Source organism: Nerophis lumbriciformis, linkage group LG15 (assembly GCF_033978685.3).
Source record: "Nerophis lumbriciformis linkage group LG15, RoL_Nlum_v2.1, whole genome shotgun sequence".
NCBI lineage: Eukaryota > Metazoa > Chordata > Actinopteri > Syngnathiformes > Syngnathidae > Nerophis > Nerophis lumbriciformis.
This window is the reverse complement of record NC_084562.2, coordinates 42265048-42290849: the sequence shown is the minus strand read 5'-3', so window position 1 is coordinate 42290849 and position 25802 is coordinate 42265048. Positions and strand designations below refer to the sequence as shown.

Below are 25802 nucleotides of genomic sequence, written 5' to 3'. Positions count from 1 at the left end.
AGACCAGCGGACCCAAGGAACCTTTGCCGGAACGTAGCCAATCTTCACAGTAAGCATCACGTCTGGCACCCCTCCCTCGTTCCTTGCTCGCCTTCTCTGTGCTTTTCCTTGTTCCCAAGCTTATGTCCCTTGTGTCTTCCGCAGTGTCTTCCCCGTCGTCTGTTATCGTGTGTTGCCTTACGACATCCATCCAGATCTTTGACTGCCTTCCTCGATCCTCGACCCCTGCTTGGACACGGACATCGTTGCCTCTCTCCAACTCTCGACTGCTTGCCTCCCTTCGGACTTTCTCTTCGCCTTGCCCCCTTGATTCGATGAAAGATTCATCCAACACACACAGAAAAAAAAACCCTGGTAATACTTACATAGTTAATTATACACATCGTCCGCACTCATTTACTTGAAGTAGCTTAGACACTCCACACACTCATCAAAGGTTTCAATAAACCTGGTAAACCGCAGTTCTGCCTTGGTGTCACCTCTTTCCCTTTCCCTGTACACAATACCTGTGATATGAAATGTTCTTTACATGCCTAGGAAGTTTTAATAAAAAAAACATTTGTTTTCTTCTCGCCTTTGCCTCGTTTGCGCTCCACTTCTCCTTGTCTTGAGAAAAAAACCTCTCATAACCACCCCAACAGGTTTGTTTTGGTCTGTCTTCCAGAATTAAGTCTAAGTCTGTGCACGTGCGATAGCATGGAATAGTCCATTCTGTGAGATGGAGGGGAAGAGTTGTCAAAACTGATCATGATTGATACATATTTTGAAGCACACAAATTAAGACAAAATATACAGATTTTTTTTTAAATAGAATATAACGTCATTAATATATTTTTTTGTTTTGGGGCCCCATAGAAATCTTTGGTCTCAAGCAACTCACTATGTTTGCCAAATGGTAAGTCCACTCCTGACTTTTTTTTTTCTCTCTCAATACTTTATTCATCTTTTCAATTTGCAATCAATTATGTAAATGAGGTCATCTAGCGACTTTTAGGACAGCAAATAACTACTTTTCTGACTTTAAAGTTGGTACCAATGCTTTCTAGCTGACTTCGGGCTACCCTGGACTGATTACCAGCTCATCGCAGTGCACATACTGTATAGACAAACAACCACTCACACTCACATTAATGCCTATGGACAATTTCGGATAAACACAACAGAACAAATACCCAGAACCCTTTACAGCACTAACTCTTCCGGGACGCTACAAGATGTGTGTGTGGGGGGGGAGGTTTGGTGGTAGCGGGGGTGTATTTTGTAGCTTCCCGGAAGAGTTAGTGCTGCAAAGGATTCTGGGTATTTGTTCTGTTGTGTTTATGTTGTGTTACGGTGCGGATGTTCTCCCGAAAAGTGTTTGTCATTCTTGTTTGGTGTGGATTCACAGTGTGGCGTATATTTCTAACAGTGTTCAAGTTTTTTATACTGGCACCCTCAGTGTAACCTGTATCGCTGTTGATAAAGTATGCGTTGCATTCACTTGAGTGTGCATACAGAAGCCGCACATATCTTGTGACTGGGTCTGAACAACATTAGAATGGATGAAAAGCGGACGTGACGTTAACTCGTAGAGTACGTTAAAGGCAGTGCATTTAACACGGCTGTGGTCCGGGTGGACGAGATATAATGACTGATGAACACCTTAGTTCGATAATGAAGGTTACCTCAGCTCAAAGCCTGAGCCCTGACATTAATGAACTAGCATCCAAGAAAAGATAGCAGGTATCTGGCTTGGGCACATCAGATTAGATCAGTGTTTTGCAAACTGAGCAGTTTAAAGTCCTGAATGGTTGGTTTATTAATTATTTTATTTTCAAATTTATTAGCCTGTGGAAAAAGTTAATGTTGATATTTACCTCAGAAGGCTGCAAATAGAAAATATTTTTATTTAAATTGTATTTGATTTGCCATTGATATTTTTTAATTATTATTATTATTATTTGAAACTCGATTTTGCATGTCACTATAAAGTTAGAGTGTCCGCCCTGAGATCGGTAGGTTGTGAGTTCAAACCCCGGCCGAGTCATACCAAAGACTATAAAAATGGGACCCATTACCTCCCTGCTTGGCACTCAGCATCAAGGGTTGGAATTGGGGGTTAAATCACCAAAAATGATTCCCGGGCGCGGCCACCGCTGCTGCTCACTGCTCCCCTCACCTCCCAGGGGGTGATCAAGGGTGATGGGTCAAATGCAGAGAATAATTTCGCCACACCTAGTGTGTGTGTGACAATCATTGGTACTTTAACTTATATAAGCCTTGCTTGTTCAATGCAAAACTTCTTTGGGTCCTTATTAAAAGGTTAATTTGTTCAACCTTAGCCTGCGGCTTTGTTCAGTTTTAAAGTTTGGCCCACTCTGTTATTGAGTTTGACACCCCTGGTCTAGGGCCTTGTGCCATCTCATGTGCTGGTATGATAATAAATGTCCTTGAATTAAACACACAAATAAAAATGGCTAAAATAAATTACGTCGACTTGCCCTGCAAGGTGTCCCTTATTTTTTTTCCCCCATGGAGTTGGCAACGGTAGGTTTGACTAATCCGCCATGTCTTCAAAATCACATGCGCATTTTTTTTTTAGTAGCAGTGTGATCATCCACGTCCCAAACTTCCTGTCTGGTTGAGCAGTTTTTCCCCTTCCCAGATCCTCATACGTGGCTGCAAGGAGGAGGAAGAGGAGGGAGAGCCAGGCAGCTGCAGCTGGCCCATTCCTGCCGTCAGCTGCCCGCCGGGAGTGTTGACAGTTTGCGGCGCTAGTCAGCCTCCCTCTCGTCGGCTTGGATGGCAGGGACACTCCGGTGCGAACCCTGCTTAAGCCACAAGGTATTTGCCCAGGGATAAGGCGGGTATGTGTCGCTGCAGCAACTTAGTTCAATGTGTCACTTGTCTCTTGACGTGCACTGATTGAGCCTCCATGCTAATAGCATTAGCATGCAAGTGTTTCCATCGCGCTAATGCTAGCATGCTAACACTTTAAGTGCAAATGCGTCAGAGCTAGTTTAGAATGATAGGGTCAAAAATATAAATTATTTAAGATAATTTCCCTTAACTCCAGCGGAAACTTTTTTATTTTTTTTTATTTTTAATATGAGTGAGGCTCAATCAAACTACCCTTCTAACTTTAATTCATGGACATATTTTACTAATCTGCAATGCGTCTATGCTTGTATTTTGTCTATAAGTGTGTGAGAAGCTGCATTATCTTACTGTCACCTTTCTGTGAACCTCTCAGAGGCATGGCCACTTTCATTCACGGAAAAATGCTACTTGAAAGCAAACACTTATTCTGAAAACTTGTGTTGTTTACATTTAGAACACTTTCCATTCCATCTTACTTGTACCATTGTTTTAAGGTGGCTGGCAGTGGCGAAAACACAACAGAACTACATTTTTTTTTTAAAAACATCACACAAACACCCTAAAATAGTTTCGATGGAAAAATGCGGTAGTGCACACCCCTGCTATTTGGGGGGTTATGTTCTGAGACCACTTGCAAATCACGAAAATGAGGAGAGTAATTGAGACTACCTAAATATGTTTTGTTATTGGAGAGTTGACTTAACAATATCAATAATTTTTGGGATAGACACTATTAATATCAATAAAAAATGTGCTCAATAATGTTTTCTCAAAAATAATACAAAATGTGTTCAATAATATGCTCCATATGTATATATATATATTCACACCTAGTGTGTGTGTGACAATCATGGGTGCTTCCACTAATCAACCCTGATAAGGCACACCTGTGAAGTGAAAACCATTTAAAGTTAAAGTACCAATAATTGTCACACACATTCTAGGTGTGGTGAAATGTGTCCTCTGCATTTGACCCATCCCCTTGTTCACCCCCTGGGAGGGAAGGGGAGTAGTGAGCAGCAGCGGTGGCCTCGCTCGAAAATCATTTTAGTGATTTAACCCCCAATTCCAACCCTTGATGCTGAGTGCTAAGCAGGGAGGTAATGGGTCTCATTTTTTATAATCTTTGGTATGACTTGGTCAGGGTTTGAACTCACGACCAATGTTCCCTCTAATTGTTCATGTGTCTGAGCAAACACAAAAACTCCCTGAGCATTCAGTGGAGCACATGTGAGCAACATCACACCTGTCTCAAACCAATCTTTTATAATAACACTCAAATGACAGGAGTCATTTTCATGAGATTATTTTGTAATATTAGTGATTTGGCCCACTTGCAATGAAAATAAAAGAAATCTTGTTTTTCATAAGCTATGGATTAGTATTGTACAATATGTCTGGGTGGGGGTCCTGCTTTGGAAATCATTTGTACCCCTTTCAGAGATCACATTTAGTTCCCCTTAAACATCCTCATGTTGCACAATGAAATGTAAGCATAGGATGAAGTGTGTAATCCTGTAACTTTCTCTAGTAACAGCATTCCATGATTAATATCAATAAATTAACATTAATAATAAATGACAGTAAAATAAGCACACGTATGACTGAGGAGTCATAGTGTAACTTTGTGTGGTGTTTGAGTTGTCCGACTTTTTGTGTGGCCATAAACGCACCAGTGGCTTGGTGGTATGCGTGTTGGTGACAGATGACAAGTTGGTTTTGGCCTGGTTTGTACGGCAGAAAATGACTAGTTTTTCGAGATAGAAGTTTCCTACTCATGTTTTTGGTGTGGTCATGGCCGAATATAAACAGTTTTGCTCAATAAAGTGATCAATATAATTCCTGTCCTCGAAGCATCTCGATAGACGTTACAATAATTGAACGGTGTTGACGAACACCGTTAGGGTCGCTTGTTGTCACTGTCACTCAGAGTTGCATTGCAAAATTACACTGAATAAATGTGTTTATTTTTGTTTAGAATTCAGATGGGTTTGATATTTGCTGTGCGCAGAGGACGCTTGAGCAGTGCACAATTGCGCAGGCGCGCACCTTAGAGGGAACGTTGCTCACGACCTACCGATCTCAGGGCGGACACTCTAACCACTAGGCCACTGAGGAGGTTCGAGTGACCACCTCTTGAAGCTCATCGAGAGAATGCCAAGAGTGTGCAAAGCAGTAATCAGAGCAAAGGGTGACTATTTTGAAAAAACTAGACTTTAGAACATATTTGAGATCGTTAGGTCGTGAATTCAAACCCCGGCCGAGTCATACCAAAGACTATAAAAATGTGACCCATTACCTCCCTGCTTGGCACTCAGCATCAAGGGTTGGTATTGGGGGTTAAATCATGAAAATGATTCCCGAGCGCGGCCACCGCTGCTGCTCACTGCTCCCCTCACCTCCCAGGGGGTGGAACAAGGGGATGGGTCAAATGCAGAGAGTAATTTAACCACACCTAGCGTGTGTCTGACTTTAACTTTTCAGTTATTTCACCCTTTTGTGTTAAGTACATAACTCCACGTGTGTTCATTCATAGTTTTGATGCCTTCAGTGACAATCTACAATGTAAATAGTCATGAAAATAAGGAAATGGCATTGAATGAGAAGGTGTGTTCAAACTTTTGGCCTGTACTGTATGTATATAGGTATTTTGTTGGAGGAAACTGGAAAGAATGAAGCATGGTTGGTTGCATGAACAAGGGCACTCACGGTCTGGTTCTCTAGCAAAACAGAAAGTGATCAGTGAGCAATGGGAGGGACACGCTAGACAGCCAATCGTGTAACACTATAAACTATCAAGTTTGATTGCGCTGTCTCTCTGTTGATTCTCTGCATGGAGTGAGAAGAGAACTAAAATGAGTGCTCGGAAAAGTCACCTTGAGAGTATGGTAGTTTTTTGGATTTTTTTCAAACGGCTCTTAATCCTTCGCCACACTCATCTTTTCTTTTCAACCCTCGTCCGTTATGTATTCGTATGTACAGAAACAACAGGTAGGAACTTCAGTGCAGGACTGTATGAATAAAATAAGTAACAAAATATAACAAATGTGCTACTTTAGAAAAATATTTTGGTCCAATAATATTTAAATAGTGATGACTGCATAACATAAATTCATTTTCATACCTAAATAAGAATAACATACCAATTTACATGTTCGACAGGCCACGTAACTTCCTCGCAGTAAACTTGCAAAAAAAAACAATATACACAAAGAACACCACCGCTAGCTTATGTTGCCACCGGTAGTTTAACAGAGCACATTTATTTGACAATTTTTTCACAATTACAAAGTTGATGAAATAAAAATTTTTACCGGCCCGAATAAAATGATTGGTGTTTACGACGGTCACACACCCGGTCTCGTCTACACATACAAAAGCAGTGCAAGCGAAGCAATGAACAATTTGCAGTCATGTTGATGTTATAATAGAGTATACATTTATTGACAGCTAATGCTAGCTATCTAAATGACTATTATTAGCTAACAACACCCCAAGCTAATGTGTTATGTATGTACGCAGTTGCCATTACATACGAAAAACCGTAACAGGGCGGGATATAATGTGTAAAATACATATTGTAAAGCGCTATATCCATGCTGTTTAAGCTAGTTGGCTACAAAAACACCTTTATGTCATGGTTCTTGATGATTTCTTTCTTTAATTCAATGAATATCATTTGTTTCTTCTCAGCGCTGTCCTATACATTTACTTTTTTCTGACCCTTTGTTGTAAAAACAAAGTTTTGTCTTTCGAGTTATCAATCAGCCATTATCGTATCATCCTGACAGAAGTGCAATGGAGGTTTTTTTTCATTGCTTCTGTACTAGTGACACATTTCAGAAAACAATAGCCCATTTATGTATGTCCAATACAGAGGATCCTGGCTTCCAGCAAGACAATAAATCCAGCAGATTTAGCACAGAGTGTAGATATATTGTCAAAATAAAAGCTCATTGTGTGTATCTTTTAATACAGGATTACCGGTTACAAGTGGTCTTTGGTCCGTGGGACGGATGAACGCTGAAGGCTGTCACAGGCCCACCTGGGCTGTTGCTGCTCTGTGTATCATAGTCATCCTGTTGATGCTGACCTCCAAGGGGTCATTAAGCCAGAAGATTACACAAACTGCTATGGCTCATGCTACAGCCACAGCTGCAAGACCCGGCCCTAACCTCACAGATGATCTCCAAGGCCTCCAGGTGCTAGCAGACTTCCTAGCTAGTGAGCGCACCCATATTTGGCTCTTGTCCCTTGCGGGATCAGTTGTTGTAGGCCTCACTGGGATTTTTCCTCTGCTCATCATTCCCATTGAAGCTGGGGCAGCCCTCAAAACAGAAGGTAGGACCTGGTCACTTGTATCTGAAGGTTTTGATTTTGATCTGTGCCAGCGTTTATACATGTGCAAGTTTTAAACGATCGCAATGCTAATTTTGCCAACCTCCATCCTTTATGGTATGCATATGCACTTCATGAGTACATTATATATTTTCCTTTGGGTGCTTAGTTTTACAGTAACTTTATTGTGGAGACTAATAATAAACATCCAAGTTTTTCATCTCAAATTTAAAGGATTGTTTACCTATATGCCAAACTAAATTCCAACTTTTCTAGGGGGCTGGGGTGTACAAAGTGTAGCCTGTGTTAAATTGTTGTAATAAAATCAGCAGCAACAATTTCAAAATACAGCAAAATAATGTAACGTGACAATAAAATAATATGTTGATATTAACAACTAATAACACAGATTTGTCTTTAAATATATGTATTTTTTAAAGCTTTTTTAAGAAAATAAATGCATGCCTTATGGCTTTGACAAGCTCCCACCAAACTTCCTGGCCAGTTCCTGACGCCACAAATAATTGCAAGTTTATGGGAACCACTGCCGTGACCCATTGGTAAACCCCCAGTGCTACAGTACCCTGTTCAAAACATTATCAGCAAACAAGGGGGCTGCTTGGCTACCTGGCCTACTTCTATAACCTTACTGTACCGATCAACCTAAATCAGTTTTTTTGTCAGTGAGCGTGCAACATATTCTGATGTGTTCTGGTTAGATACAAAAACATATCTGTAAAACAACTGCTGATATTAGGTTTACCATAACCCTGTCCATGATAGCAATACAGCAGCTGGAAGACGAAAAATTTCAAAAATAGACAACTAGCGATAATGCTAAGACTTGGCTAGAGTAAACTGCAGTTATAAAAATGTCCAAAGGGATATGGCTGGCAAATAATGTGTCTCCTACAAGTGCAGTTTTGCTTTTACAATCAGACTGCAATTAAATCAGCTGGATGCTTGTGGCCTCTTCAGTGTCCCCACCCAAAGTACCATGAATGTATTTTTGGCCTTTTGATTTTCAAATGCAATCTTGACTGTAGGTTAGTAATTTCCAGAGTAGGTGCAAAAGAATAATAATTGCTTGATCATTTAACACTAGATTGAGTTAAGACATAACTTATTTGAGTTGCATTTGATTGGATCATGTTATTGTCACCGAATGTTTTTTGTAGAGAGAAGAAAATGAAATAACTCATATTGTTGATATTTATTATTTCCTAGCTGGATGCCAGAAGCTGAAGCAGCTTTTGAGCTTTGCAATTGGTGGTCTTCTTGGTGATGTATTCCTTCACCTCCTCCCTGAAGCATGGGCACTCTCTGATTCCTCAGGTAGTTTTCTTTCTATAAATGTCATTATGTCTTTGAGAAACACGACTAGAGGTGGGGGAAATCATCGATTTTTAGATGCCTCGCAATTCGTACATGGAGGATTATAAAATCGATTAGTAAATGCCAATAATTGATAATTGATTTATTTATTGTAAATAAACTATTGTAGACAGTTCTAAAATTTGGCTGAGTGCAGCGGGCCACCTCACCGAGAGAGCCGACCAGCTCCTTTATTATAGGGCACTTATGTTCCAGTTTTGCACACATTTCTATTAAGTTAATATATGTAATGGGAATTAATTTACCTGTTTCTTATTACAAATGCACTGTTTTTAAAAGTTGCAAGTGATAAACACGTATTTAGTGAAACAAAATTAAATCTAAAAGTGCGTAAATATACATAACTTAAAGATGTATCAATAATCGATTTTTCATCGAAACGTAGCTCCTGAATCATAATCGTAATCAAATCGTGAGGTGCCCAAAGATTGCCACCTCTACACATGACCTTCATTATGTCGATACAGTGTAACCATTTATGTCGACAACCCGTGTATGTCGACCAAATTTATCAAGCCTCGGACCACCATGTTCTTATTACTAAAAGACGTGTGCCTATGCAGACATTGACATACAATTCGAGGTTCATTCTTTTGAACAGTTGGTCTGTTTATGTCGACATGTTGTAGGGTTGTTGATAGGGGTAAATGATACTGCGACATTGTCGACAAAAATCGATCCATACGGAAAAGAAAATATGCGCGTTGACTGGTGACTGCCGAGCAATAGGAAAATAAGAATTGCTATGACCACAGGAAGAACACCGACAGTGAAGACTAAACACATCAAAGATATGATGTAACAAAATTGTTTGCTAAGCAGACTTTGTTTTTCATGGCATCAAGTTTGTAAGGCGGGAACATTTAAAGCAGAGGCATGTCAGCCATCTGGATGATGCAGTCTCCGACTCTCCTCCGTAAACTAGTTAGCTTGTTAGCTAGATAGATAGACAACCAAGAGACGGAGTTGTGTAAAAAATAACTTGAACTATCTTTTTAGCCGAGGTAGTTGGTCGATAAGGCAGCTCTCTTAGTCGATAGTCGACTATCAAAATAGTCGTTAGTTGCAGACCTAATTGTTAATAAGTCTGCCAAATGTTTTGACACCTGCAATTAATCACAACAATTTTCACATTAATCTTGTGTGCATGCAGATAAATAACGCAATGTATTTTAAACCGCACATGCTCCATTACCTTAACCGCTGATTGTTAACTAAATGTTGTGCAGGTTGCTATACGGTCAGTGATCAACGCACATGGCAGTGCAAAGATGAGTAAGGAGACTTTGAATGGTGTCTGAAAAACAATTTTGAAATCAATAAAACAAAGAAGAGTGAGGGGGGCAACAGTAAAGTAACTGCAACTTACCTCTGTAGCCTCAGCATGGGACCAACGTTTTTTTTCTTCTTTGGCGGTAGACTTCTCAACCATTCTTTCAGTTCAGTTCTGTTATTTGTATTAGCTTTTGTCTGTTCTCTCCTGAACAAAACACAGTTGTATCATCTGCAAATAATACTAACCTTAAGTCCTTTGTAACATTACAGATGTTGTTTATATAAAGATTGAACAATTTTGGTCCAAGTATTGATCCCAACAAAATATTTTCAGCTCTGTAGAAGTGTGTTCGCCTATCTTCACACATTGTTTCCTGTTGGTTAAGTAGCTTCTAACCCAATTCAAAACCAACCCTCTGATTTCATTCCTTTCTAATTTGTTTATTAAGATGCTGTGATTAATTGTGTCAAATGCTTTTGTTAAATCCATAAAAATCGGTCATGCTCGTTTATGCAACGAACGCATAACACACGTTAAAACTTTGCACAATTGGAGGGAAACCTCAGTAGGTTTGGGTATTGTTTACATATTACCGGTATGTAATAACGGTTCCAAATCAGTACTTTTGAAATAGTGCTTAAATGGTGCCCAAGTTGGTACTTAAAAAAAGGAAAACATACACATTGTGTCCAAAAACGATACCTTTTTGTTTGTACGGAACAGAAAAGTAATTCAATAATTTAAAAAATTGTATAAGTAACAAAATCACTAATATAAAATTAAAGTCACAACAAACCAGCAGAAAGTTGTATTTTACAGTAGTCAATGATAGTCAGTGATTTGCAATCTTGTATTTTTGAGCACACAAAGTGATACAATTCCATGGCATTTTAACATAGAACCATTAAGAAGTTACTGTTCTGTTTCAGTACAAGTCACATAATGCCTATTATATTGTAAACCTGTAGCTACTATAAAAGTCTAAATAAAATGTCTCTTTAACCCATACAGCCCATAAAGAAAAGCATTACATGACGCAGGGCCTCTGGGTAATTATTGGCTTGCTGGCCTTCCTTCTCCTGGAGAAGATGTTCCCAGACCAAGATGGCCAGAAGGACGCACCATCTCATTCAGACCTGAATTCTAACTCTGCTGTAAGTTATGGAATGATTTTGCATATGATTACATTCACCAGCCACAACATAAACACGATAAATACAATAAATTATGTTGTAAAAAGTATTCCCTGCTTAAATGTAACTGACGGATAGCATATTTCTTTCACAGTACACCTTGTCATTGTCAACATTGTCAGTCACAAAAAACTATATGGGCATTTGCGCCCAAAGAAATGAAATTAATAAATGGATGCTCAAATCTATAAAATATATATTTGTTACCAAGCAAAGTGACCTGCATTTTGATCTAATTGCATATTTAATGAACATTTCAACTACCTTGAGCACTGGGAAATAGCATGTCGCCTCATCCCACTTTCTACCATGAAATATAATTTAAACATCCATCCTTCCATCCATTTTCTACCGCTTGTCCCTTACGAGGTCGTGGGGGTGCTGGAGCCTATCTCAGCTGCACACGGGCGGAAGGCGGGGTACACCCTGGACAAGTCGCCATCTCAGATAGACAGACAACATTCACACTCACATTCATTAAATTTAAAAATATATATATATTTTGTTTTTTACATGTGTTTCTTCCTATCTCAGCTACAGTGAAATGCAATAATTAGTTAAAATTCCAAATCTGTTCTGTCCCTGGGGTTTTACTCAGTCCTGGTACCAGTCTGGGCATCCTCATGTTGTATGAAAGATATATTTGTGAAACAGTTTCAGGTCCTTATAAGACAATAATGTAATAGTCTTTTGGTTTGATTTGAACAGGCATTTTCATGAACAAAACCCAAAACTAGTGAAGTTGGCATGTTGTGTAAATCGTAAATAAAAAGAGAATACAATGATTTGCAAATCCTTTTCTACCTATATTCAATTCAATACACTGCAAAGACAAGATACTTAACGCTCGAACAGGTAAACGTTGTTATTTTTTGCGAATATTAGCTCATTTGGAATTTGATGCCTGCAACATGTTTCAAAAAAGCTCGCACAAGTGGCACGAGACTGAGAAGGTTGAGGAATGCTCATCAAACACTTATTTGGAACATCCCACAGATGAACAGGCTAATTGGGTCACCTGGTGGGTGCCATGATTGGGTATAACCACCAGGTGTGAATGTGGAGTGAATGAATGATGGGTTCTCACTTCTCTGTGAAGCGCTTTGAGTGTCTACAAAAGCGCTATATAAATCAAATCCATTATTATTATTATTACCCCAAAAGGGACAAGCGGTAAAAGATGGATGGATGGATGGATTATTGTTATTATTATTATTAAGGCAGCTTCCATGAAATGCTCAGTCATTCACAAACAAGGATGAGGCAAGGGTCAACACTTTGTGAACAAAGGCGTAAGCAAATTGTCGAACAGTTTAAGAACAACATTTCTCAACGAGCTATTGCAAGGAATTTAGGGATTTCACCATCTACGGTCCGTAATATCATCAAAAGGTTCAGAGAATCTGGAGAAATCACTTCACGTAAGCAGCAAGGCCAAAAAACAACATTGAATGCCAGTGACCTTCGATACCTCAGGCGGTACTGCATCAAAAACCGACATCAGTGTGTAAAGGATATCACCACATGGGCTTAGGAACACTTCAGAAAACCACTGTCAGTAACTACAGTTTGTCGCTACATCTGTAAGTGCAAGTTAAAACTCTTCTATGCAAAGCAAAAGCCATTTATCAGCAACACCCAGAAACGCCGCCGGCTTTGCTGGGCCCGAGCTCATCTAAGATGGACTGATGCAAAGTGGAAAAGTGTTCTGTCGTCTGACAAGTCCACATTTCAAATTGTTTTTGGAAACTGTGGCGTCGTGTCTTTTGGACCAAAGAGGAAAAGAACCATCCGGAATGTTATAGGCGCAAACTTCAAAAGCCAGAATATATTAGTGCCCAAAGCATGGGTAACTTACACATCTGTGAAGGCACCATTAATGCTGAAAGGTACATACAGGTTTTGGAGCAACATATGTTGCCATGCAAGCAACGTCTTTTTCATGAACGCCCCTGCTTATTTCAGCCAGACAATGCCAAGTCACATTCTGCTTGTGTTATAACAGCATTGCTTCGTAGTAAAAGAGTGTGGGTACTAGACTGGCCTGATTGTAGTCCAGACCTCTCTCCCATTGAAATTTTGTGCTGCATTATGAAGTGTAAAATACAACAACGGAGACCCCGTACTGTTGAACAACTTCAGCTGTACATCAAGCAAGAATGGGAAATAATTCCACCTGAAAAGCTTCAAAAAATTGGGCTCCTCAGTTCCCAAACGTTTACCAAGTGTTGTTAAAAGGAAAAGTGATGTATAGTAACACAGTGGTAAAAATGCCCCTGTGCCAACTTTTTTGCAATGTGTTGCTGCCATTAAATTGTAAGTTAATGATTATTTGTATGTTAGTGTAAAAAAAAAAAAAGTTTTTCAGTTCGAACATTAAATATCTTGTCTTTACAGTGTATTCAATAGAATATAAGTTGAAAAGGATTTGCAAATAATTGTATTCTGTTTTTATTTACGATTTACACAACGTGCCAACTTCACTGGTTTTGGGTTTTGTAGTTATTGGTCTATGATTGCAGCTGTGCATTTCAATCTTTGTTTTTCTCCACAGACACATTCAAATTCAGTTTATAGCGGAAATACTGTTGTGTTACGTGGAAATGGGCCACACACTGACTCACAGAAATCCTCAAAGCAACAGAGTCTGCAGGGAACATCAGACAAAGTCAAGGTACTGTATGTATTGTACGCTGGCATTTCCATGTTTATATTTTAGGCAGCAACTATTTGCTGTGATGAAACTTGCCAACGCATGCTATGTGTTTTTTGTGTAGCTCAACAAATGTATCAAGGTAAAGCACAATCTGTTCTGGGACACGCGTTGACGTTTTGTAATAATTTTCCAATAAGAATTGGAGATTCTATTGTTACACTGTCGGCAATATAACATATGTAATGACTCTACAGCCAATGTTGTAATTAACAGTCTTTACATCATTGCATCAGACATGTTTGTAGATATACATTGTTTGCAATATACCAATTTATCTTCATGAAATTTTGGGCTGTATCTCAAAAAGCACAGTATATTACTGCCTGGGACTTTTGCGTCAATCCAGCATTGTCACAACTCTAAATAAAAAACGATTGTGTGCTACATGTAAGCTAGAGAAAATGCTAATCAATAAATGAGGAAAAATGCATTTCCAGCACATTCCAGTCTTAAAGCAACAAACCAACACCAGTGAAACAGCAAGTATTGCTATTTGAAGGACGCATTCTTAAACAGAGCAATAGATCAGAGTTTCTTAACATGTTGGTTCATTTTAGATTGTTTACTGTAAAGTTTAATAATACTTAGTCTATGTCATACAGCATGTCTGCAACAAAAACATCTCGATAAATATATTACACCACACAGATTGGTTGAAAAGTTAGTGTAAATTCTCAAAGGGGTTCATGACTTTAGAACCACTTCAAAAGTTGATATTTAACCATTGTTCATATTCAATGTGCCATACTGCAGGATTAACAGGATTCCACAAAGAGAAATAAAAACTAACACTATATTTATCCATAAATGGATTTGGCTTGGCCATTTTACCTTAAAGTTAAACTGGGTCTTTAGACATATGACACTAGTTACTTTCCATAAATCATTAATTGAACAATGCAACAAAATTACTCTTTTGTCAAAATAGTACTAGGTTACAAAGAAAAACGCTTAATTTAGTTACTTAAAAAAAAAAACATACATTTTAAAACATTTGGAGTGTGCCGTTGAGATGTTTCATGTATTTAGAGTTACTCACAACTAGGGATGCAATGATAGATGGTAATAACGATAACTGCGATAAAACTCCTGATGGTTAGTATTACTGTTTTAGATTAAAACTATTGAAAAGCCATGATTGATAACCACATTTTGATACACTCACGGACTGTCCAGCACTAGATCGTTAGCTAGCTTAGATGCTAACATGAACACAAGAGACTTTAACGTCTTTCACCATTAAGAAATGACATACTATAAATGTGTATGAACACATTGCTGCCTTAGGAACTAAGATATTCAATTGTGTACATCGCACATACAGGCTGTGCTGTCTTAGACAGAGTGATCGATCTATACTCAAAGGAATACGACAGGCGGAGGTGGGTTTTTTTTTTAATAACTAAAATACAACAGGAAATGATCTCCCGTGATGTCAGATAAATCGGATATGAAGCCAAGGGATCACTCAATTTGCCCTTATGAACAATCTTTATCAATTAAAAAAATTAAAACTTTTACAAATTAAAAAGGAAGATAAACATATTTAAACCCTCAAATAAAAATATGCTCTTAATAATCAGAACAATATTTAATGTTTATTTGGCCAAGAAAGTATTTTGTGTTCATTTATTGTAGTTTCTTTGAAAAATACACATTGGTTAAAAGATTTCAATGTGTGTGTATAAGTACTTTTTCAGCACATTCAACCCTACTGGCGTGGCGCAGTGGGAGAGTGGCCGTGCGCAACCCGAGGGTCCCTAGTTCAATCCCCACCTAGTACCAACCTCGTCATGTCCGTTGTGTCCTGAGCAAGACACTTCACCCTTGCTCCTGATGGGTGCTGGTTAGCGCCTTGCATGGCAGCTCCCTCCATCAGTGTGTGAATGTGTGTGTGAATGGGTAAATGTGGAAGTAGTGTCAAAGCGCTTTGAGTACCTTGAAGGTAGAAAAGCGCTATACAAGTACAACCCATTTATCATTTATTTAATTTACTGTGATAATGATAACCGTGATAATTTTGCTCACAAAAACCATAACACACGTTAATGTCGTCACATCCCTACTCATAACATACGTGTACACTTTAGTCTTGGACGTATTGTACCTTTCAAGAGAATAAAGGGACAGCATCCAAGTTGGAGAAATATTATACAGTGTTGGAACCGGCCACTGCTGTTGGTCGTGTTAAGGTTGGAATAAAGTCAAAAAAAGAGTGCCAAGACTATGTGTGCTACAATAACGCGACACATTTCACTCTCTCTAATGGCATTTTAACGTTTGAAAAGTGAATTACCGGTATTTAGGTTACCCGTTACTGGAAAACAAAACTTGCATTAATAATGCCGTTATTTTGTACCGCTGTTACTCTTAACACTGCAAATGGAAATGTGGAACCAAAATTGGTTGATGACTGATTACATCTGTGTTTTGTATAAAACCACCCCCAACAATCTATAATTGTTAAAGTGCAGTCGCCAATCTGCTCAGGACTAAATCATTTGGTGTCCTAAAGCTATAAAGGCTTGTTTTTTCTCGTCATGTCAGATTCTGTAATGAACTTGACTATATTTCAGACAAGTGGCTACCTAAACTTACTGGCCAACTGCATTGACAACTTCACCCATGGACTGGCCGTTGCAGGGAGTTTCCTTGTCAGTAAAAAGGTGAGCTGCACGATGTGTGTATGTCATTCAAAAACCTATAGTACATACAATCATGAAAGTTGCTTTTCATTATTAGGTGATAATTGTTATTGTCTTTTTGGTCACATATTCATGTACATTTAGAAACTGCAATCAATTTGACTGATGTTTTAGTGTGATTTGTCTCACTTTAATAGCCGTACAGAATGTTAAGAACACCTGCACAAACAATAAGATCCAATAGTCGGAAATTCTACCTCTCTTTTTTGAAAGATCCTGTCAGAGAACATGTCTATGGATGTTGTCATTCATCCTGTCATTGTATTCTCAGGGCATTCAATTGATTGTAACTGGACTGTTCAGTTTGTCTAAGAAGGCGTTCCACCTCTTATCCAAGTAGGCTTCATCAGTGAATGCTTATAGACTTAGATTGTTCAGATCTAGTCAGAGAGATATTTGTAAATTGTGTCCCACCAGAGAAACTCCTTGGATTTATAGCTTTATAGTAGGGTGTAACGCTTGATCTATATATCAATAGATCGATTTATATTCCTAAGGTTTAAGTATATATCAAGATCGATATACTTGGCAAGTTGACTTTACGGAAGATAGGTATCGATCCAACATCATTTTAAAAGGCAATATATGGATTTTATTGATAACTAGAAAAAAGAAAACATTGGATTTTAAAACAGCAGATTTTATATGAATTTTAGCACTTTTAATGATAAGGACGTTAAACGTTAGGTCTGTCTGCCCCGTCTGTGGTGTCATCAAAAAGAAAATACTAATAGCTACGGTGGCTGAGAAAGGTCATAACAAATGCAAACGCCACAAGACAATATCATTAATTACAACACAACAACTTTCAGCTACAGCACGATTGCAAAAGCCACAACACCAAGAAATCAATCAATCAATCAATCTTTATTTATATAGCCCTAAATCACAAGTGTCTCAAAGGGCTGCACAAGCCACAACGACATCCTCGGTACAAAGCCCACATACGGGCAAGGAAAACTCACCCCAGTGGGACGTCGATGTGAATGACTATGAGAAACCTTGGAGAGGACCGCATATGTGGGTAACCCCCCCCTCTAGGGGAGACCGAAAGCAATGGATGTCGAGTGGGTCTGACATAATATTGTGAGAGTCCAGTCCATAGTGGATCCAACATAATAGTAAGAGTCCAGTCCATAGTGGGGCCAGCAGGACACCATCCCGAGCGGAGACGGGTCAGCAGCGTAGAGATGTTCCCAGCCGATGCACAGGCGAGCGGTCCACCCCGGGTCCCGACTCTGGACAGCCAGCACTTCATCCATGGCCACCGGACCTGTCCCCCCCCCCTCAAGGAAAAGGGGAGCAGAGGAGAAAAGAAAAGAAACGGCAGATCAACTGGTCTAACAGGGGGGCTATTTAAAGGCTAGAGTATACAAATGAGTTTTAAGATGGGACTTAAATGCTTCTACTGAGGTAGCATCTCTAATTGTTACCGTGAGGGCATTCCATAGTACTGGAGCCCGAATAGAAAACGCTCTATAGCCCGCAGACTTTTTTTTTTTCACAATACAATAATTTGAAGCCACAATTCAACTTTAAGCTGCAAAGGATGCGACAGAAAAAACAGAAGTGACAGCGGAGCAAGTTCACCGGCGAACCAGATTGAGACGGAAGCTTAAAAACACTGTAATGAACATAGTATGTCAGCATTATGGAATAAATAAAAACATTTATGACTGAAAAGTGGTCACACTTCTCTTAGTTTTTCAACTTTGTTCATTACACCCTCTTGCATTGGGTTCGTCTGTTGCCGTTGTCACTTCCGTTATGTCTTTACGATGGTCCGTGTTTATTAAAATAAGAGTAGTAGCAGGTCAAACTACTGCTCATTTAACCTGAAAATATTTGTTTGCACTTAATTTATTCTATTCTTTATATTAATATTGCATTAATGTTGAAAAACAAAAGCAGATGTAGCAGGTAGATCTACTGTTAAAATATTGGTTACTGTACTTTTGTTGCAAATGTCTTTGTTGAGCAGAAAATATTTCCTCTTATTAATTCAACCTAAAGTGTTGGTTGCACTTTATTCAAATAAGATGGGAATACATTGACCATTAATTGTTGTTTACTTGCTTGTTTTAATAATTTTTTACCGAATTCTCTTACAAGAAATTACAGGAATATAGGAAACTTCACCTGCAGTATTCAATATTTTTATTTCACAGCCACACTGATATATATATATATTTTTTTAAACTTTGAATTGATTTCAACTCACTGGATTATTTTGAATCAAATTGTTCAAAAATATAATATAATATAATATTAATAATTGTTAACCCCTACTTTGTAGCTATCAGTCTGCTGTGCAAGGCCATCTTAGATATATTTCATTTAGGGAACATACTGATTTTCACAGTTTTTTATTTAAATGCAATTTAATTCAGCATTGTTTTCTACATCATATAACAGACAAGTTACATTTTATTTGACTTATCAGTACAATGTGATTGTCTTGTAACACATGTTATGGTGTATATACAGTATACAACTTTGGCACTTTTTATTTTATTTATTTTATTTTTTACCTTCAGGACCTGATGCTACCATCACTTTTGATGAAAAGCAGTCCACAAATCGTTATGTTTCGTTTGAAAATCATAAAATAATGATATAACAAACGTTCCACTATTAGCAAGGTAATATTACAATTTTGTAACTAAATACTCAACATTTTCTTTAGACATATCCATGTTTGGTACTGATGGGAAAGTGTGAGCTGTTCCAAACTTCAATACTCACTTAAATAGTCTAAAATTAAATTAACCAAACACTTAATTCTAATCAATCGTGCTTTGCAAAATCTCCCAATACAGATTATTTTCGAATCATAAGTCGTTTGTTTGTTTAGAGAAGAGCAATTCAGCAATAACAGTGCTTGGTATCCATCCAGTAGATGAGCATTCTGCCAAGTGTAGCCATGGAGGAGTCCAGCTGGTGTGACATAAGACTATCAGCATGAACTATGATTCTATGTGCCAGGGAGGAAGTTAGCGAGCTGTCCCAAACACATACACGCGTCATTTCACAGGTGTTTTAGTGTGAACTCTTGCAGCAAAGCACGTGCTTATGAGTGTGCCATTTTTTCTGTGGCTTACAAATGTTTTAAAACTACAATTGTAAGATGTTTTGTTGTATACAGAGTTTTGTGACGGGAATTTGAATTTATCTGCAGGTTGGGTTCCTGACGACTTTTGCCATCTTGCTTCATGAAATTCCACATGAGGTGAGACTTGTAATAAATAAAAAATTGTGAAAGTCTTAAAATTCAGCTGTCTTTAAATGAATCATTATATGTGAACTCAGTATTTTTACAGTTGTGGTCAGAAGTTTACCTGCACAAAGTAGACTTGAATGCCAGATTTATTTTGGACCACGGAAGAGACAGCCTTATGCAGGTTGATTTGTGTCTTTATTTCAAAAGGGTTTTTTTTTTGCATTTGAAAAAATTCTGTGTTTTTAAATGTGTTGTATACAAATTCAGTGCAAAAGAATATTCAGTTTTTTCACTTGTAGTGATGGAGTTAAATACAATGATTGTCGTTTTGATATGTTTCTCTCTAAGGGCCTTAGGGCTAATGACTAAAACTTCAGTCTTGTCCTGGTTAGGCTGTAAAAAGTTATGTCATCCAGGCTTTATTATCTAAAATGCAATTAAAAAGAGTATTAATTGGTCTTGCGTCATCAGAAAGCAAGCAAATATACAACTGTGTGTTGTCAGCATAACTTTGATGACAGAGCCAAGTGAAATCATGTAAGTATTAAAAATAATAGGACCTAAGATTGAGCCTTGAGGCACACCACATGGGATTTCATGGGTCTTCGCAGAGCAGGTATCCATATTTACCAATCATTTTCTGTCAGAGATAGAAAGTGAACCATTTATGTTAATTTTGAGAAATTGATCGCAAGAGGCTGCAAAATATATCGTGATATAGATTTTTTTTGGCCATATCGCCTATCCCTATATGGATGTTGTTTACATTTTAACCGATACTGGTTCCAAATCGGTATTTGAAAAACTGTGCTAGTGCCTGAATTGGTTCTTAAAAAATGGAAAACCTGCCCATCCATCCATCCATTTTCTACCACTTGTCCCTTTTGGGGTTGGATGGTGTGCTTTTCCATTTTTATCAAAAGAGAAAAAAAATGTTTTATTCTTGTAGATAAAAAACTAAATAAAATCCACATCAAATTGTCATAATTATTGCAGCAATACAGAACATGGATAATACTTTAGTACTTTGGTACTATTGATGCTCATAATGATGCTCATAATTCCGGGGGTTCGTAAATGCAACCTTGCTTGCCGTAACCATCATTGGTACATAAAAGGAAGTGCTGTGCTGTTGTTGTTGTTGTAACTACTGGATAGCTTAGCACTTTCTTATGAGGGCTGCTGTTGACGTGTTAAGGGCAGTAATGGGTTTAAAAATGGTGTGTCTTCCCTCCAATAACTTCTTCTTTTTTTCGGTGTGGGTACTGCTGCTTACGCTGGCACCGGTGCCATCATGCAACTGAGTCTCGGTCCCCATCCCTTTACCCATATGAGCATATGAAACATCTGACCACGACTGTTAATAATACATAATTATAACATATTGTAATCAATGTCAATATTGGCAATGCAGTATCTATACATCTCACATTCACAAAGCAAACAGTTACAGCTGTTACTGCTGTTGTGTTTTTGTTTGTTTGTTTTCCAAACTTTATAGTTTTTGATTTTAAATTTACATATACCATGAGTGTTAGTTGTGTAAGACTGTTTAATTGTTCTCAGGTGGGGGACTTTGCCATTTTGCTGCGAGCTGGATTCGACCGGTGGAGTGCTGCTCGTCTGCAGCTATCCACTGCACTAGTTGGTGTCCTGGGCGCCTGTTTCGCATTGTGTGCTCAATCACCAGAAGGCACAGGTAACATCTTTTCTTGGTTTATATTTATATATACTGTACAACGGTACCTCGGTTTTTGTTTGTAATCTGTTCTAAAAGCAAAAACTTTGAGAACCACTGATATAGAGTTTAGTCATAGTTTTTAGTTAGTTTTAAAGGGGGCATATTATTATGCTAATCTACATCTTAGACATTATTTGTGGTATGCATAACCTGTAATGGTGGTACTTTGTCGGATTTCGCACAAATGTTGCTTTACAGATAAATCTTCAAGCCCCTTTATGAGTCTCTCTTGAAAACGAGTCGTTTTGGAAACTTTCTTTTTAGATGCAAATCAACTCTTCCAAGCCATGCCCCCTGCAGCTGACTGAGTCTGTTTCTCCACCATGTCAAACATTTTTGTCGTTTTTGAAGTAGGCTTCTTGCCAAGTACTGAAAATGTTATAAGTTCAAATTAAAATCTACTTTTTATTATAAATGGCAACAGCAAGGATTTTAGCATCCAACCTTACATATACGTGTACAGTGAGAGGAAAGCGAAGAAGAAAAACTCCAGAACCGAGGCTTGAAATGAAAGCCATATGTCTCTCAGTGCTACAAAGCAAAGTATTAGGGATGAGTACAGAAATGGTTATTATCAATTGGTACCGACTGAATTTTGTCGGTGCTATCTGGTATCGATTCACATAAGATCAAACGGTCTCATATTTTGATACGTTTTGTTGCAAGTGACGTCACGTCCGGTTACAGACTCGGCCAGTGAAACAATCACTCAAGCAGCCTTCAGAGAGGACTCAGTCGGATTGCCTCTAAATAATGTTGCAATTTTCCATGCCAACAAAGCAAGTATGCCTGATAGAAAACGCTTGAACGTAAAGTAAGGCTCCACTAGCTCAATGCGCCATAGGCATGCTACTGGCTTGCATTTGCGACTTTACATGACAACCTACACATTAGCTAATAAAAACTACAACTAAGATGCATGTAACAAGCAAACCGCTGGTGCGTAATGAATAAAATACTTACAGTATAAACATTTTTTAGGATGTAAAATAGGGCTGCAACTAACGATTAATTTGATAATCGATTAATCTGTCGAATATTACTTTGATTAATCGATTAATAATCGGATAAAAGAGACAAACTACATTTCTATCCTTTCCAGTATTTTGTTGAAAAAAAACAGCATACTGGCACCATACTTATTTTGATTGTTTCTCAGCTGTTTGTACATGTTGCAGTTTATAAATAAAGGTTTATAAAAAAAATTAAAAAAATTGGGAGAAAAAAAAAATGCGCTCCAACGAATCGATGACTAAATTAATCACCAACTATTTTTATAATCGAGTTTAATCGATGTAATCGATTAGTTGTTGCAGCCCTTATGTAAAAAAAGACTTGCACATTCAGCCTAATGGCAAAGACTACTCCCTAGATACCAGTGACGTGCGGTGAGGTTGATGGCTGGTGAGGCACTGACTTCATCACAGTCAGATTTACAAACATATAAACCCTAAAGAGTATCTTATTCACCATTTGATTGGCAGCAGTTAACGGGTTATGTTTAAAAGCTCATACCAGCATTCTTCCCTGCTTGGCACTCAGCATCAAGGGTTGGAATTGGGGGTTAAATCACCAAAAATGATTCCCAGGCGCGGTGCCGCTGCTGCCCACTGCTCCCCTCACCTCCCGGGGGGTGAACAAGGGGATGGGTCAAATGCAGACGACAACTTTCATTACACCTAGTGTGTGTGTGACAATCATTGGTACTTTAACTTAACTTTAACTTTACACATACAAACTGTAGCACACAAAAAAGCACATTTAATAAAAAAACTTTATTATGGTCTTACCTTTACTTAGAAATTAAGTCCATGCGCCGCAACTAAAGTCCTCACTTAAACTTTCCACGTGCAAGATTGAATCTATTTAAAAAAGTGTAACCGAGGGTAGCCTATACTGTATGAAACTACAAAATAACAGACACGGAGGCTCCAGTTTACACGGGGACCACTTTATTTACCTTCTTTCAAAAACCTCAGCAAAGTGACATCACTTCCGCTCTTAGCGCCTTCAAAATAAGAGCTCAAGGCATATACTGTATAACAGCGCATAACAGGAACTTAACATCACAAAGAGGAAAGCCCATGAAAATAGGTCACAAAAGTTATTTAATAAGAAGCCAAAAAGTGCAAAAACAATAATGTTCGTGTTGGAGTTGTGAATTAGGTACACCTGCAGTCTGCAGGTGTACCTAATGTTGTGGCCCTGCAGTCATTCACAACTCCTCCAACACGAACATTATTGTTTTTGCACTTTTTGGCTTCTTATGAAATATTTTTTTTAAATAGATTCAATCTTGCACGTGGAAAGTTTAAGTGTGGGCTTTAGTTGATATAACAATTCTACGGCGAGGGTGCAGGTGGCGGGATTACTGGAGCCTCAGCCAGTGCGTCTTTTGCAGCCGTTTTATGATCGCTCAGCACAAGAAATACGTTACACACATACAGTTGTTGACAAAATACACTGTACATTATATACCTCAGCTAACTAAACTATGGCAATGTATAATATAGTTCATATAGCAATACAGTCTCACTGCATAGCAGGCCAGCAGTTAGCCGAGTCCGGAATCCATGTTGAGGCACTGAGTGACGTGCCTCCACTGGCTGCTGTTCACCGCACCGTCTCTTCTCAGTATTTGAACGGCAAATGTGAAAATTCAGCGATTTTGAATAAAAATAATCTAAAACTGGTGAAGTTAAATGGAAAATAACTTTATAGTATAATCACTGGATACATATAACAATTTAATTATTTTTTATTCTTTTTACATTTTTTTTCTTTCCATGATGGCAGGTGAGGCGCCGCCTCACCTGCCTCTAGTGACTGCACGTCACTGGTAGATAGGCATCCCACTGTAGCTTATATTGCAACTGCATTCAAAGTCTACTATTTAATCCGCCGACATAACAAATTATCCTACGTTACAATTGTTGGTAAATCTCTAACGGCTCATTTTGAACAAAGTAAAATGTTTTCATAAATATATATATATATATATATATATATATATATATATATATATATATATATATATATATATATATATATATATAAAATCTATGTATATATTTTGCATAATATGAGTCCATTAAGTTCTTTTTTCACCTTATTTGTCAAAGTGCTGAAACTTGTAACTTTCTTTGGCCCCATGTCGACTTATTTTTTAGTCGTACTCAATGAACAAAAAGCACAGATGCCAACATGTGAATGACTTGCGAGCAAACGGACTAGTTTGTTCCGAGCAATGTTTGGCCTTACGATAAACGAGACAGTGCACAAAAACCAGGGCAAAATGTCGACAAAGATTTTCGTTAAAAATACCTAATCATACAGGAAGTAGGGTAGAACAAAAACAGAGGTACCACTGTACTTACTGTATATGCTGTCAAACATCACACAAGCTTCAGTATTGATGTACCATCTACAGAAAATGCCACTGCTTGGATACTTCCTTTCACTTCTGGAGGATTTCTCTACATTGCCTTGGTGAATGTGGTTCCTGACCTGCTCGAGGAGTCTAGTTTCAGGTATGCTAGAAACTACATTGACCATCAGCAGACTATTTTGAGACTGTGCAGACTGTGAGCATCAAGGTTTTGTTTTGCAGACACTCTGTTCTCCAGATCCTGCTCATTTTCTGCGGTGTGGCTGTTATGGGTCTTCTGTCTGCTGTTTGAACTTCGAGAAACACTCTTCTTGCCGTAGTAGGAACACTATGGAGGTCTTATCTGTTGCCTGACCGCTAACAATCCATCTCCATAGACAGTCATCAAGCTTTACCTTAAATACATGACTAAAATGGCACTTTATCAATCAATGACAAGACGTTTTTATTGGACCTTTGACAGTGTGCCAGCCCTATATATAAAAGGAAATAAGATATATTTTTTATGGATTTCTGTTACCATGTAAATCTGACAATCCTGTTTTGCACATATAGTTACAGAGGTACATCCAGTAGGTTTGCATCTAACCTAAGCATTGGATGCAATTGTAGCATCTGCATATTTATTAAAAAGAAGACACGCAGCATACAGTATGTCACTTTGGCACCTCTGCCACTCCAGCATTGTCTTTTGTTAGGGAATAAGTGCCAATATTTCTATTACACTCGTGTTAGAGCTACACCAAAGTACATGTCATTTGTGTGTGTGTGCCTACATACCTATTTTCATAATTGCACCTTTTGAGCAGGATTGTTTTGCTAAAAACAGCTACAGTATTATTCATGATACTGGTTGGTGTTCTTTTTATCCCAAAATGTTCTCAAAGAAAATAAAACAATGTAAAGAGGGTTTAATGTACAATTATTTCCAACTTGATACAAACCTATAAAATACCACCTTCGCATTAGCG

At 38.2% G+C, this 25802-nt stretch overlaps 1 protein-coding gene across 2 annotated transcripts; it reads left to right on the top strand.

Annotated features, from left to right (window-relative positions):
- Positions 1-2598: 2598 nt before the first annotated feature.
- On the top strand, positions 2599-25740 carry LOC133616134 (zinc transporter ZIP13-like). Of its 2 annotated transcripts, none has more exons than XM_061975252.1 (10): positions 2599-2846; positions 6838-7200; positions 8425-8532; positions 10880-11022; positions 13616-13735; positions 16354-16443; positions 19661-19711; positions 21269-21401; positions 24874-24973; positions 25054-25740. In XM_061975252.1, exons 2-10 carry the CDS (start codon positions 6876-6878, stop codon positions 25121-25123), a joined length of 1140 nt encoding a protein of 379 aa, XP_061831236.1. In that variant the 5' UTR covers positions 2599-2846; positions 6838-6875; the 3' UTR covers positions 25124-25740. The 2 variants fall into 2 exon arrangements, with proteins under 2 accessions (XP_061831236.1, XP_061831235.1); XM_061975251.1 differs by having other exon boundaries at positions 2600-2823.
- The last annotated feature ends 62 nt before the right edge of the window (positions 25741-25802 follow it).

Bases quoted from the DNA above. Each gene is read 5' to 3' on its own strand.
- LOC133616134 (XM_061975252.1), top strand. From the start codon at position 6,876: ATGAACGCTGAAGGCTGTCACAGGCCCACCTGGGCTGTTGCTGCTCTG. The intron at 13,736-16,353 runs GTACTGTATGTA...ACTATATTTCAG, and splicing joins GAACATCAGACAAAGTCAAG to ACAAGTGGCTACCTAAACTT. The intron at 21,402-24,873 runs GTAACATCTTTT...TACCATCTACAG, and splicing joins TCAATCACCAGAAGGCACAG to AAAATGCCACTGCTTGGATA.